Source organism: Colius striatus, chromosome 2, assembly GCF_028858725.1.
Source record: "Colius striatus isolate bColStr4 chromosome 2, bColStr4.1.hap1, whole genome shotgun sequence".
Taxonomy (NCBI): domain Eukaryota; kingdom Metazoa; phylum Chordata; class Aves; order Coliiformes; family Coliidae; genus Colius; species Colius striatus.
The window spans coordinates 62,214,509-62,230,264 of NC_084760.1; the positions used below are offsets into that span (position 1 = coordinate 62,214,509).

General features: G+C 38.2%; 1 protein-coding gene across 2 annotated transcripts in view; it reads right to left on the bottom strand.

Moving 5' to 3' along the window:
* MAP3K5 (mitogen-activated protein kinase kinase kinase 5) overlaps positions 1 to 15,756 on the bottom strand; it is a 107,598-nt gene that overhangs the window by 64,965 nt on the left and 26,877 nt on the right. For both annotated transcript variants that reach the window (XM_061990753.1, XM_061990754.1), the window contains exons 2-5: positions 10,511 to 10,650; positions 9,046 to 9,069; positions 1,005 to 1,198; positions 585 to 753 (exon numbers count right to left, since the gene is read on the bottom strand). In XM_061990753.1, coding sequence (XP_061846737.1) covers positions 585 to 753; positions 1,005 to 1,198; positions 9,046 to 9,069; positions 10,511 to 10,650 — 527 coding nt within the window. The remainder of the gene's footprint in view (positions 1 to 584; positions 754 to 1,004; positions 1,199 to 9,045; positions 9,070 to 10,510; positions 10,651 to 15,756) is intronic.

Here is a 15,756-nt window from a genome sequence, read left to right on the forward strand (position 1 = left end):
AGACATGAGCTATGAAAGAAAGAAAAATCTTTCAATACCACACATTTTTAAGTAGCTTAATTGCTGGTAGATTTCAAAACAAACAAAAGCAAAATCAAAACCAAAGTGCTTCAAAATGTTTAAGGAGCACTAGTTGAAGTTACATGTAACAGAGTAAGCAATTACTAGCACCATCCTAGAACGTGAAATGTGTATGAAACGTTATTTTTCCACAAGAAATGCCATAAGCATGGTGACAAAGAATACACATACCTATCAACAGTAGAATGCTACCATAGCCTATTAGAAGGACACATTAGAGGCTGTTCAGCACATAGTAATGTGGAAATACAATTATATTAGACATTATGTACTCTTAAGGTGCTGTTATAAAATGAAAACTTTTCTGCTTTGTAAAGGCAGGCTATAACATTAACAACAAAATCAAGTGGAAAGCACCAGTGGAGACACTGTAAAACATTTTTACTAGTGTGCATTATTCATATAGTTTGCTGGCAAATCTGTGCAAGATGCACTAAAAATTTCACTGAGAATGCAATTTAATTCACTATGGTTTAGATTATCTTCGAGCATAGGATTCATACCTGGATGTCTCTGTAGGACAGCAACAAGTTTATTACAATGTCAGCAGACAAGACTTCAACATTATCCACTCGCTGTCGAATCCTTGCCAGCTCTCCTGCAAGCTCTTTGCCCGTGTAGAGGGTACGGGCCTTCCTGATGTCATTCAGAATGGATTCCCGGAAATACTGGCTGGAGATGAACAACTTCACATCAGTAACTTGGGACAGGACCTTTGCATTTGTATTTTTGTGGCCTTGCAGCTCTCCCGCAATGTATATGAGGAACATTTATTAATAAAGCAACATCAACAGAGAGATCTGGTGAAGCTAAATTACTAATTATCAGCTTATCTGAACAGAAGGCAAAATATCACACCACTCTGAAGCAAGAGCGAGCAGGAAAATATTAATTTTAAAAAGGGGTACAGAAAGACAACTCACCTTGAGCTGGCCTGTGCCACCTTCAAGAGCTGAATAAATCGATCCACTAGAGGTAAGCATATAGGTCCAAGCAGTGACTCAAAACTGGGCTGCATCAGTTCTGTTAGACCCTTCATAAAACTGCTATCACAGCAGTACACCTTGTTATGTGGAGTTACCATATAAGGAACAAATATGTAGTTACCAGTGCACATCTGTAGGGAAACAAGATGCAATATTTAGGGCAGGGCAGTTATGGTTTGACAAGTCTAAGCATAAAACAATTTCACCAGTGAAAGTCAAAGGAAGACTTGCTGCTCACTTCAGCAACACCAAGATTTTACCTGGGAATCCTAGAATTACATAAATTCAAGTTTCATTTTAAATGACATACACCTGTAATGTATTGGTTGAGATTTCTGAACTGCTTCCTGTAAGAGAGTATTTTTAGAAAAATCACATTAATCTTAAAATAGTCACTGGGTTGAAGGCAAAACAATTCTGAGGGCATGCCCTAGCCTCCCAAAAGTGGCAGGCAGTTAAGCTGACATACACTCTTTTAAAAGTGACTGATGTTCAGAAGAGACCAAGTACGTATAGTATATTAGTATACTATATACTATAAATTATACTGTAATTTAGTATAGTTAGGCTCACAGATGTTGAAAACAATAACACAATCTAGTTGCCTCACAACAGGAAAACTCTGGAGAAAGCTAATCCTCACATGAACTGCAAAATGATTCTGTTTAGTATAACAAAGACAACTTAAATTACATGCTATATAGCAAACCTTCTTGGCCAGTAAGACTTTAAACCATACGTATTTCAGAATGAACACTTATGAAACAGCATTGCTAAACTGTATTGATTTTATGTATCAGTGTATGATAGACACTTCACCAAAAATACTCACTTAAGTTTGACATTCAGTAAAGAAGGAGGCAAGATACGTGATGCCTGTGGTATGTGTGTCAGTACAGATAGACACACACAGAAACTTTGCTGAATATTTGTGGTTTTGAAGGGTCTGAACTATGAGACAGAACACCATCAAAATTGCAGAGTTCTGACATTTGGCTCTCAAAGCTCAGAGTCCACTACTGAAGTGGCAAGCATCCCAGCAAACACAGCCTTAAGGAAAGAATTCTTGAGACTCATCATTTTGGTACTCTTAAATTACTTCCAAGGTTAATTACTTTCTGGTCAGCTGCTTCTGCTCTCCCAGAAGTCAATACAGCAATGAGGACATCACTTCAGAGACTCTTCTGGCAAAAAGCTCCATGCACTCAGAGCAGTGACTGAATAGCTTTCAAATGCACAATACCAGGTGTGTGCTTAACATATGCATTTTAATATGCACTATTAGATTTTAAAAACATGAAAGAATTGACACATTCTAGTCTGGAAAAACTTATGTGCACGCATACGTCAGAAACCACATTTGCGTACAGATCAGATTGGCTAAAAAGAGTGCAAGAATTACTGTTAGATTGGGGGGTTTTTTAATTACACCTATTACACTATGAAACTATAAGAACTTGCTATAAAGGCAATTCCACCTGCACTTCTGAGGGATATGGACAAACTCCTTAAAACAGAAAAGTAATTGATACAAGCATTTACATAAGGTCCACTGAGCTCAACCAACCCAGAACTTTTCTAGAGGTCACAGCTTACACAGCCTTGCCCAGGGATTAATTTAGTCTTCTTCCTTCAACAACTACAAACTACTACTGTTGAACAGCTAGAGTACATTTTTCTGTGCATGAGTGTAGCAATCGCAAAAAAAACTTGAGAACTGGAAAGTGTATGACAACATTTTTAACACGCAATTAAGGAGTGTGATGCTAGAACCCAAACTGCTCCATCTTTACTATGGAGAACTGAATGAGCACTTTTGCTCAAGAATATGCTAAAATGTAAGGTGATCACATGCTTTGAAGTGTGACTAGATGAACCTTTGGCCCCGATAAAACCTAATAAACCTGGATCAAAAGCAGAGAGGAAATTATAAATTTGCTGGATCTGGTTTCAGTAATTACAGGACAAGGGTAAGGAGTGACTGCTGCAAGAGCCACTGTGAAGCACAGGCAGCCTATTCTCTAACTTTCCTATTTTAAATAAAGGAGAAGTTTGGGAAGTTGGAGCCAAGAGAAACAGTGAAGTAGCTACAGCTATCCCAGGGTAAGCACTTTACTTCCTAACTCTTTCGCAGTGCATTACAAATAAATTTAAGACTGCTTGCAGGAAGGCCTTCTCAGACCTCTGGCACACTGTTTCCAAAGTTAAGGTCTTAATTAAAAATCAAACTCTGAAAAAGGATGTTTCCAGCTTTTGAAATCCACAGAACTCAAAAGTTTATCCTGGCGTAACAGTCAGGCCACCTATAGAGACAGTACTGGAGTCTTCATAAAGAAATCTCATAGGCAGGAAAAATACTCTTCCTACAAAGGATAAGTACCTAAGTCCATTATTGAGCAAGAGCTTTTATCAACTGATACCAAGTGCACCTTCAATAGGAAGTATGTATCTATTTCAGTGGAATAAGAGAGACAGCAAAAATTAGTTTACATGCATTTTTCCTGTTACCCGAGGGTAAAAAAAAGTTGGTTATATTGTGAAGCCTGCTATAGAAGATGCATAGTTCCAGTAGCACTCGGAAACAGTTAACAAGAAAGAAGTTAACAGTAAAAAGTCACAAGAAATCACTATGTGGGAAGAAAAGAAAGAAACAAAAAAAATTATTTTACAATGGTTCAGGGAGCTCCCAGGGCTCTCAGGGAATTGTCTCAAGGTAGAATCTCACCTTGGTCCTAGGTGGTAAGCAACATGGAAAAACAGTAGCCTTTTCCGTGGCCAGGGCACTATTTGGTTGTTAACCTAGACAGTTCTGTTTTGTGAGGAGCTCTGTATCTCTGAAACAACTAAAATTTAGCTGATACAGTCAAATAGAGAAAGCTCTTAAAATTTCATTTCTTTAGGAAATAGGCTTTAAAAAAATAGAAAAAAAAAACCTCAGATGCAGTAAAGTTAAGAAAGAGATGAAACGTTGACCTCAATTTCCTAGCTAAGGAGCACATTAGATATTTAACAACTGAACCTGACAAAGGCAGACATGCAGTGGCTCTGGTGACCAAAGAAAAGAAAGAAAGAATTAAAAGTTATATATTATTTAATAAAGGTTGTGGTGGGAGAAAGATGCGATAACAGCAACGGCAAGACTGCTTTAAGAAAGTCTATGGTCTCCCACTAGGGAGAAACGTGTCACCACCACAAATTCAAACTACAAAGAGACCAATCTTAATTGTGTTTGGGCAACAATGGGAGCCTGAGAGGAGCAGGCAGCTGGGAGAGGCCATGAGTTACTAATAGTTCCTATAGTTCAGCCTGATGCGCAAGAACTTGGGACATTAGATAAGGTAAACTTGGCCTGACCTCTCAGATCAGCTAAACCAGTTATGTCTAGAAGATATAAACATTCATATCTTTGAAGGTTTTGGACTAGCACACTCAGTACCTGGCAACATCAGGCCACCTTCTGAAACACTGTCAGCCCATTTCATTGAATCACTCAGATTAATCAGAAGGCGGAAGTACTGGCTGGAGCCAGCTACACATGCATAAATATATACCACAAAAATGACAAAATCTGTAATTAATTTTTTGCAAATATTTCAATTGGTTTGTATTTTTCTAATGTTCCTGCTTCACTTACTGTGCAAAACTGAACAATTCCAGACTGTGTGCAATTTCAGTTTAAATATGGACATAGCATGGTCTTAATAGCTCTACAGTTACAAAATTTAAGACTACACTACTAAGTCCTGACAGCAAACCTGCTCTGGCATGGGCTCCTCTCTCCCACTGGATTTGCAGGTTCTGCCAGGAACTTGCTCCAGTGTGGAAGCACTACACCAAGGTAACAGAACCAGGTAGTATCTCTCACAGTAGGAAGTGTTCCTCCTGCTGCCTGTCCTCTAATTAAAATCAAATTGTTTTAAATTTCTTCTAGTTTTTTTTTTTCTGAGAAATATCTGCTTTTATTTCAATTCTTCAGATGATATTTTTCTCTGGTTGCACCTGGTGTTACATGTAGCAGATGGCAAAATCCTAAACCAGGTTATTGAATCTATACCCTCCATCCCCCAAACACAGAGTAAAACAACACGTGCTGATGTTTTAATGAATGTAGTAGACTCAGTTTGGATTTACTTCAAATCTCACTTACATGAATTACAGCCTTGCAACTGATTTGAAAAGGAACATAAGTAATCCTCACACCTCAAATGAAATGAAGCACAGAGACTGGGTCTATTCTTTTAAATACTTCACGTTTTCTTTGGGAATGTATTCTTTCTTTTTATGCTCAGCAATAACACTTTACTGCAGTCATGCCGCAGCCTAAATGCTTGTTAAAAAAGGTCCTCTCATCATATTCACATAGGAAAAAAAGTTCTAACTTTTTCCAAGGAAAGTACATGCCAATTATTAGTCAAATAATTAAAAAAGAACAAGTAAGAGATAGTGATGCATCATAAACAACAATAAATATCACAGCTCTCCTTATCAACAAAATATTTACTGAAGGTTAGTACACCACATTTTTATATACCTGAATAGCAAAAAATCAAACTGCTCCCACATAATTTGTTAGTTGAGTGAGAAGTATTAAGAGTATTTCCCCTTATTTCCATAGTGAAAGAGACCAATAGCTAAATATATCCTATAGGATCTACAGTTTTCTAGCAGTACCTATATGGAGGCTGCAAGCTTATGCACACCTCTGGCATGCCTATTGTCCCTCTCAACGAGCACTACAGCACACTGTGTCCCAAGCTACACCTTAAACAGGAGGCAGTTAGTAAGGGCTGTGGAATTAACATCTCTGATCCCTCCAAGTGCCAGAAAATGAAAACACTTATTACTAAGGGTCCCAGCCATACAATATTAACCCTGTTGCTTACTTGCTAATGCCTGAGAGTCAGTCGCCCAGTAGAACAGTTTCCATTGCCTCTTGATTGCCTTTCTGATCAGGCCAGCAGCTGGACCACAGTCTCACATCCCAGGCAGCTCCCAAGGCCACCTATGACTCCAACCTGGTGCAAGTAAGCAGCTTGAACTGAAAGATGAGTACTGTGTCAAGGTGTTACTGCAACTGGTTGCAAATCGTATGTATAATGCCTGCAATTTAAACTTCCTCAAATTTGGCAAGAAGTGAATTTTAAAGAATAACTAAATAATAAATGGCCATTTGGAACAAGACCCACAGCTTTTCTCCAAAGCTGGTAAGATCCAAACCAGGGAAAATTAGGGTGGAATGAAAACTGATGAGTTAAAGTACAGCCATGAACTGTAACCTTTATACCAACATCTGATTGTGACTGAAAGTCTTTACTAGTAATTTCTAGAATGCCTCCGCTGCTTCATTGACCTCAAAAACCAGTTAAGACCGAAAACTAAACTGAAGCTTTCAAATACCAAAGTAGCTGCCTCCTGTCAAAGTATCACTCCCTGTAAAAATGTATGGCTTTGGTATTACCACAACGTTTGGTAAATGTCCAACTAAATAGGTATAAAACCACATATAACAGGAAATGAGTCTACGTTATCTTGCACTGCTCTGCCTTGACAGGCTCCAGGCAGCTTATCCTAGCTATGCAACATAGTATTGACTATTATTAAGCACAAAAATCCAGTCAGAGAAAGGAACAAAGCAGTTGGTAATGGATTTTCTTTTTTTTCCTCCCCACCAGTTTTAGGGATACAAGGTTCAGGAAAAGCAAACAGAAGGCTTTTCAGTTAGACAGATATATATAGATACACATGCGCGTGCACACACTTGTTTTGCAGCCTTTTTAATCCCCTGGTGTCAGGGATAGCATTGTTCTGTTGCACGTGATGTTTCGTGCTACTAAAAAACATGTTCCAGAACAACAGAACTAAACTGTTTTATTCATATGTGAATTTCATTTTTTCATGTTTGCAACCTCACATAATCATTAGTGTGTCTATTTTGGTAAGTGTGAACATCACAGTCAGAGCCTCTCGAGAGCAGCACCTTCACCATACCCATTTATCCAAGAGTCTTACAATTTATGGAGAAACACGATTTTCATGAAGCAGGAATTATAGTCAATAGTTAGGCACGCACCAACATTGTCAAAAGTCTATTTCCAGGTGATCTGACTGACATCATGCCAAAACATGAGTTAAAAGGAGGAGAAATAAATAAATAAATGGAAATCATTTGCAGAGTTGCTAAGCCAGGTTCACTGACTTTCCTGTTCTAATCCCTGGGAAAATACTTCCTCCCAGAAAAGATGTTATGTGGATGTACTTGAAAACATCTGAGGCTCTCAAGGAACACATTCTTTTTGTGGCATACATTGAAACATTTCTAAAAGTGGCAAGTGTCAGTTTCACAGCCACCTATCCAAATTTAAACAAAAAATAGTGTAATGAAAGTACATGAAAGCCAAGTTAACATACCTCTCCTTGAGCTTTAGAGACTATAATTTAAAAATAAAACAAGGCAACAAGAATTCCCCTTTATTCTACTGTATCAGTCATCTCCTGCTGGTTTCCTGCTAACAGAGCTCTTTCCCCTACCCTTCTAGGGAAATAACACTAGTCATGCCATTTTTTCTACATCCTGGGCCACTAGAACAAAAATACAGAATGCGATATATTCATTTACATAAAAAAGCCTTACTGTTGTCTTTTGTTTTGTGCAAAGGTCTAACTGATAATTAACCCCACTTCCATTAGAGAAAGGAGAAACATTTAGTCAAGTACATCACCTTCACAGCATTCTGTGATGCAAGTCTCTCAAATACAGTTTTTGACAGAGCTTGAAACAGAAACTCTATATGGAACCCTCTATGCTTCTTTGGGTTTTTTTTTTTTGAGGAACAAAATAATATGTAAACTAAAATGGCATGTTAGGGTCAAAGTCTGCATTGGTTTTGAAGCCATCTTTAGGAACTAGCAGCTACAGTAGTCAATGGTATCCTTTTAAAAAAGTCAAGTTTCATACTGGCATACATCAGTAATTAGTTCATGATTTTCACTGTTAAATAAAAAAGTAAGACCAGGAATACTGCAGTCTTTATGGCAGCTTTAACACTCTGGGAAATGAAACCTGACCAGTTTCTAAAATTAACTACTTCTTATGCCCCTTAGAAAAGTTGACTCAAATATATGGTGTTATACAGCATACACATAGCACCTCAAGGTATCTTCACACCAAAGACTAACTGTTATAAAATTACATTTTAGGATATATGGCTACCAATAAATCCTGAAGTGAAGCCAAGAACAACTCAGCATGCGAGATATATACTCTGACTTGACTAGCCCTGCTGCTCCAGCACAAACCACATTGAAAAGGCAGTGTTCTCGGTCATAGGCTTGGTTCCTTTGAACTTGGGAATGAAAAAGGGAATGGAGATTTGCAAGGCCAACCTCAGAAACCAGAAGGATGCCAAGGTGCAGAAATCTACAGTTTGATGACTGGTAGTCACAGATGGATGACAGGGATCTGCACTGCACTGGGACTAACAGGTTTCAGGACTCAACTTCCAGAAATACACACACTGTCTCTTTATAAATACATATATTTTCATAACTGTAGCTATGGGTTTCCAAAACGAGCATCGTTTTCCAAACAACTCTCCCTTTCAATATAGTACTTTAGTGTTTTTATTAAAGAACATTGTACAGGAAAAGGCAATAGAAAAAAAAAAAACAAAAAACCCAAAACCAGAACCACAAGATGACAGATATAAATGGTGTGTGAAAAAATATGACAAATAAGTGAAGGCAGAAAGGAAAATACCACTGATATACAGAGGCAAGGTAAGAAGTAAGCCTGGTACCTAGCAACAAAGCGATATACCCAGCTTTGCTGCTAGGATTTCCAAAATTCTGAACCTAACTCTGTATAATACCCTAGGAGAATGTTAAATGAATCAAGTAGAAAACGTAAGATAAATAACATTAAAGGGAACAGAAGTTTGGAGTGTCTAGAATTCAACTGGTATCTTGAATTCATACTTACATTATTCTTCTGGCAAATGATTTCCTGGAATAAAAAAGAAGAAAAAAAAATAATGTTGATAGCACTGGACAGTTACTAGGAAAGCTATTCTATCAGTATGACTTCCTAATATTCCTGTTCATAGACATGTGACATGAAAAGGTTGGTTAATATATATTTTCTATGCTTGTCAAATCGATATAAATTGAGTATTGTCAGAGACAAGAAAATTATACATACATCCTATATATACACAGGAGCCTAAGTACTCTGTGCATCTCTACACTTATATATAAATACACAAACACTACACCCTTATATATACACCTATTTACATATCCCTCTGTATAGAAGTTTTCCTAGAGGGATGATGCCCAAAAGTTGGGTATTAGTACACACGCACTTGTATTTGAGATGTCAAATATTCTAAGAAACATTTTGCTACCAGCAGAAGAAACTGTGAACAGTAAAAGCAGTATTTCTATGAGGTTTTAAAATATTCCAAAACTGGTTGAAATTCACATTGGTCTAGTTAGTCTGATGCCATTATCTTCACATTTTAAATGTAAAGTTACAGAGAACAAGAAACCAGAGCATACATGGATAGAAAGAGCCAGTTCTTGCACTCTAATCTGGGTAGTACAGCTCAAGTGCAAACCTCTTGTGGGCCTCGCTTTCAGAAAAATTTGTCACCAAATTCTCATCCCAGCAATTTCTAACTCTGCCAGATTTGCCAGCCATGCTACTTCTGCCCCCATGAATGCCAAGCAGCTTCACGTATGCCACAGCACTAAAACCAGCTTCAAACCAAGGCAGCATCAACCTCTTGGATAACTCACAGCCCCATATCATCATCTTAAGCCACAATCTTGCCTTAAATCAACCAACTGGGGCCCCGAGGACCAGGCACAAGTGTTGTTTTCACTATCCCTGCTACACTGCTGGTAATATCCAGCAAATCCTGCAGGTACCTGATGTAAATAGCTGTAACCTAGCAAGCCACACCAGAGGCCATCTGAGGCTCCATCAGGCATTGCCTGAAAACTGCTACTTTACGTAGGAGCTAAAAATCTAAGGATTATTTTGCTGTCTCCTACATGCTACTATTCTCACATGATAGTTAGTAATGTAATGATTTACCCCAAACACCAGTAATTCTCTTGAGTGACAAAACCATGTATTTTAGCCATTAATAATATGAATTTAGTAATTTCTCATCTGAAATTTCTCAACTTTTGCTTCCATAAATAGCCATTTAACACTCAGGTATTTAAACAGACTGTAATAAAAGTCATCTAAACCTTTTTGTTGGAAAACTAAACTGAGTTTTTCAGCATTTCACTGGGGCCATGGTTTTCAGACCTCAGAATATTTTTGCTATTCTTTTGTAAACCACAAGCACTGCCTGTATTTCCTATGGAAACAGAAAACCCATTTCATGAGCTGGGCCAACTGTGATTTTCCCATAACAGACCCCATTTTTTACCTTCAGTGACTGTAGAGACTCCGCATTTGTATCACAGTAGAGAATAATGTTGTTAGCCATGCTGAAGCTCTCCCTGACTCCCAGATGGTAGAACAGGGAAGGCTGACGGAAGGCATCACTCATCTCAACGACAGCAATATCTGAGGAGAGAAATGAAAATTTGTCAATGCCATACATTTCTGACAGCCAAATACTTCTATGCCATGTCTCTTCACACAATTTGCTTTGATAAGACCACCTGATTTTAAGTAGGAAATAAGAGATCAAGGATTTCCCCATTTTAGCTGTTACGCCTGAATTTTGACTACAGTCAGCAGGATGTGGTTTAATCTTTTTTCTTTCTTCCTTTCCCCCCCTACTTTTTCTTAAAATGAGACCTCTATTTCCTCACGTAAAAACACTGCTGATCAAGAAAAAGCAAGCAGTTAATTTGATGCCTTGGAGTATAAAATCTGTTTCGTTATTCTACACCATGCTGATTGAAGATCTTACATGAAAAAGTGACATTGGAGAGATATTTTCACCTGACGTGCATGTTACCATAAAAATATATGCAATACATGTACATCACTTCAGAACATATGGTATAGATTCTGTATTAGTACTTTGGAAGAAAGCAGCTTTAAAATGGAGAGAAAGGCAAAAGTTCCAATAGAAATTACCATTCATTCAGATCCATTCTGATTCATACAGAAAGACTGGAGAGAGAGAAAACAAGGAACAAGAGACAAGGAAAGAGGTAGTAAAGCGACAGAAATCCCTGTGTAAGTAAGAATTCTATTGTGCATTGAATTCTGTTCATAATAAACATTACCTTCTTGAATAAGATTAAGCACATGCATAAATGCTTATTAAACAGGGAATGTAGCTCATAGTTTTGCTTAAAACATGTTTCATCTGCTCAGATTCACATCAACGTAAACCAAGCGGCAATTACAGTGTCAGCATAAACAGTTACGGCTTCTATTATATCAGGCAGCATATTTCCACTGTGAAAGGCTTGTGCAATCAAGAGAGCAAAACAAGAGAACTGACACATTTTCACCTCTCCTGCAAACTGCCTGTTCACTCTTTTTTTTTTTTCTTTCATTTGTTCTGTTGTGTTTTGGTCTTTTGTTTTCTTCCAAAGAAACATATATCTGTTAAGACCAGAACAAAAAAATGCAGCCTGGTTCCCCATATCTCTTCTTGCTTTACTCTTCCTGCAGATGTTTTTATGACAGAAAAGACAGATAGCAAGACAAGCTTTGCAGGCAAAGCTTAGGTACACTGAAGTTTCTCTAATCTAGTAAGAGATTCTACCTCTAACCACAGCTTTTCACCTTGACTGTTTATCTAGATCATCAAAAGTGTAATGAAGATATTCAGTGAAAGATAAGCTTTGTGGCCATGCTCTCAACTGGGAAGGTAGTAAAAGGGCATCTCCAACCTGTTGAAAAGTAGCATCTTTGAGACATCTACTCTTCAGTCACACTTTACTGTAACTAGCCTACAAGGTTAGAAATTACTAAAAAGCTGAAAAAAAGGATATACACACTCAGGAGGATGAACAGACATCTACTCAACCAAGTTTAGGCCTTTCAAGAAACAAGATTAAAATGTAGGAGACTAACATAATATAAAAATAATTCCTCCCCCAAAAATCATGATGTTTTATAAAAGCTTCATATTGTGTTCTAAAACTCTCCTTCTATCCAATTTAACATAAATATTTGCAGTGTGGATTCTATTAAATACATTTTATTGACTTTTAAAAGGCAGTGCATTGCTAATATTATACATACACTGACTTTCATTAATTTTAGGAAACAGAAACATCACAAAAAATCCCCAAGAATGACAATACTGCTATTATATTTTGTTTGGGTGAGATTAGGGCTCATTTATTTTCTTTAGGAAGCTGCCATAATACAAGCTCTATTTTTAACTCTCTTGTAAAAGTCTAATCTTGAGCAACTTCAAGTCTATGGTAACATTTCTGTTACACTGAGCAGGAAGAAAATTTGCACAACTTGCCATGACTTAATTCTCAAATCTTGAAGATAACATGCTCTCACTAGAATTGCAAAACTAAGATTAAAAGAGAAATACTACTTGAAAAGAAGTTATATAGCCTAACTAAAGTCCGAATACAGATAATACTTGAGAAATTCTATGTTAAAATTGCATGTTCCAAGGATCATGAAGAAAGAATAACTTGTGTGTGTTTGCTTATGTATACATTTTACATATATACACACGCATGCATATATATACACATAAACATATATATATAACTGTCAAGATCAGCTAGCCAAATCTATTTAACAATATAATTCAGGGCCACACTTCCAAGAAATGTTTTTAGATCTCGTCCTATTCCTATCGTAGAAATAAAAAAACCTCAAACAAGAGCCCTGAGTTACTTAAACAGAGGAAAGAAGAACCACAAATATAAGGAAACATTTGTAAGAAAAATTATACCAAGGTACTGGCATAAACTCTTGTTGTAATACTTTTACTTCTTATGTAACCAAAGAGAATCTGTTTCCTTTACATGTTAAAATCTGTGAAATCCAAGTCTTCTGGATAATCACATTTTGTAAAGCAGTATCTTCCTTAGAATAAGCCGAACCTCTGAAGCTTTCCTTTCACTCTAGCAGTTACGTATTTCAAGATGAGTTGTCATTCATAACAAGAAGTCAAATTTATGAAGTCCAGGTTAGCCCTCAGGGCTGGTGTTCACATTTTCTGAGAGGAACAGCCCAATTCTTACCTGAAATTCCAGCAAGCCACAGAAAGTATGAGTACTTTGGGAACCAGTTGTTCAATTAAAAACCTAAACCAGCTGTTCTGACAGACATTTCACAATATCAGGAGAGAAATTCAGGTGAGCAAAGGAGTGATCAGTGTATGGGGCAGTAGTCATAAGTTTAGAATTCAAACACAAAGCAACAAATGGAAGCTCATTTAAAACAATTCCTATAAAGCACCTGAAATGCATTGTCAAGTGCACTGCAAAGCAGCTAAATACTATATTAAGTTACAGAAATTATGATTAGAAGTTTAGCAAAGCTGAGCAAGACCTATGGTTTCCAAGACAAATCTAAGTCAAGATTTCCAAAGAGTCAGGATTTAACTAAGCCTAAAGAATTGTTTGGTCATCAATACATAAACCACTAGAATTTATCAGGCTCTCCTCCTCATTTCCCCCAGATGAAATTAACCTAATAGCTTTCTGCAATGGGAGATGCATTTTCCACTCACTGAACAATACAATTTCTTGAGTAGGAAGACTATACTTCATTAAAGGTAGGATATTTATATAAGTATTTCCAGTTTCAGTTTCAAGGCAAGTAAAACAATAATTGACCAAGCACAGGTTTCAGAGCAGAAACTTCTTAACATGTAAGCCCTCAGGATGAAGTCCTCTGAAGATCAGAGACTGACAATTCACTTTAAATGCTCTTGCACATCTTCTATGTCACAGTAAATACATTTTTTTCTGGTTAGAGTAGACTAATGAGTAGGGTGGGTATGGAAGCACACTCAGCAAAACAGGAGTAAAAGACAGGGAAGTGGAAGAACTGCAGTTATTGCAACACCAAAGGTTGCAGAAAGGCTGATTCACCAGAGGGCTGTTCTGCCATTCAGTGGGATCTCGACTGGCTTGAGAGCTGGGCAGAGAGGAACCTAATGAGGTTCAACTAGGACAAGTGCAGAGTCCTGCACCTGGGAAGGAACAACAAGTACCAGTAGAGGCTGGTGATTGATCTGCTAGAGAGCAGCTCTGCAGAGAGAGACTTGAGAGAGAGACTGAACATGAGCCAGCAATGTGTCCTCATGGCCAAGAAGGCCAATGGCATCCTGGGATGCATCAAGAAGAATGTGGCGAGCAGGTCGAGGGAAGTTCTCCTCTCCCTCTACTCTGCTCTGGTGAGGCCTCATCTGGAGTCCTGTGTCCAGTTCTGCACTCCACAGCTCAAGACGGACAGAGAGCTTCTGGAGAGAGTCCAGCGCAGGGCCACCAAGATGGTCAGGAGACTGGGGCATCTTCCTTATGAGGAAAGGCTGCGAGAACTGGGGCTGTTCAGCCTGGAGGAGACTGAGGTGGGACCTCACTAATACTTACAAATATTTAAAAGGTGTATGTCAAGAGGATGGGGCAACACTTTTTTCCGTGTGCACAGTGATAGGACTAGAGGTAATGGACAAAAGCTGGAACACAAAAAGTTCCACTTAAACTCGAGGAAAATCTTTCCTGTGAGGATTCAACATAAACTTAAGGAAAAAACTTTGCTGTGAGGGAGCCCTGGCACAGGCTGCCCAGGAAGCTGTGGTGTCTTGTTCTCTGGAGGTTTTCAAACCCTGTCTGGACATATACCTGAGTGACTCGATCTAGGTGGACCTGCTTTGAGCAGAGTCGTTGGACTAGATGATCTTTAGAAGGTCCTTCCAATCCCTACCATTCTGTGACTCTATGATTCTATGACTTCAGTCTTGGGCACAAGATTAAATTTTTCTTTCTCAACCACATGAAAGTGGACCTGGTTATAGGTCACTGATACTATTTAAAGAAAACGGGTAGCAGGGTCTTCATCTTTACTAGTCATCTTTGACACTACAGCTATGAAGTCTTATTGTAAGTCTTACAGTAAATTATTGTGTCTCACTAGGTTACAAACAACAAAGTAAATCTAACCACAACTTTCTCTCCCATCTCCTTAAACAAATGGCACACCAACATGGTATAAGCATGAGACTAGAGCTCTGCTCTGGCCTAAGTAGCAGGAGCGGCATAAATGCAGCAGCAGGCAGTTCAGTAAGCTCTTGGTGTCCATTTCCTGAAACCACCCTGAGCACTCTTTGCCTGCTGACAGCAACAAAGCTGTCTTAATGAAGCGGCCTACCAACACATTAGCTGGGTGACCACATACTCAGCTGCAGACATACCAACAACCACAGATCAGTCACACTGTGTTATTAGGCTAACTAGCATTCATCCCAACAATAGCTTGAAATGCACCATTATACATCCAAGAGAACAAAATACCACTACAGTGGGAATTGGTTTCTTATCACTCTGAGAAACCAGATTTGTGTGATAAAATTGGACACAGGTGACTCTTCTTGCCTGAGAAACACAGAAGAACATCAGATCTCTGAGGCTTGGCATATATTAAAACTGTGTTACTATCAGTTCTTACCTGCAGTGTAAATCCACTTAGCTCTTCTTACACTATCCGTGCAAAGACTGAGAAGTTCAC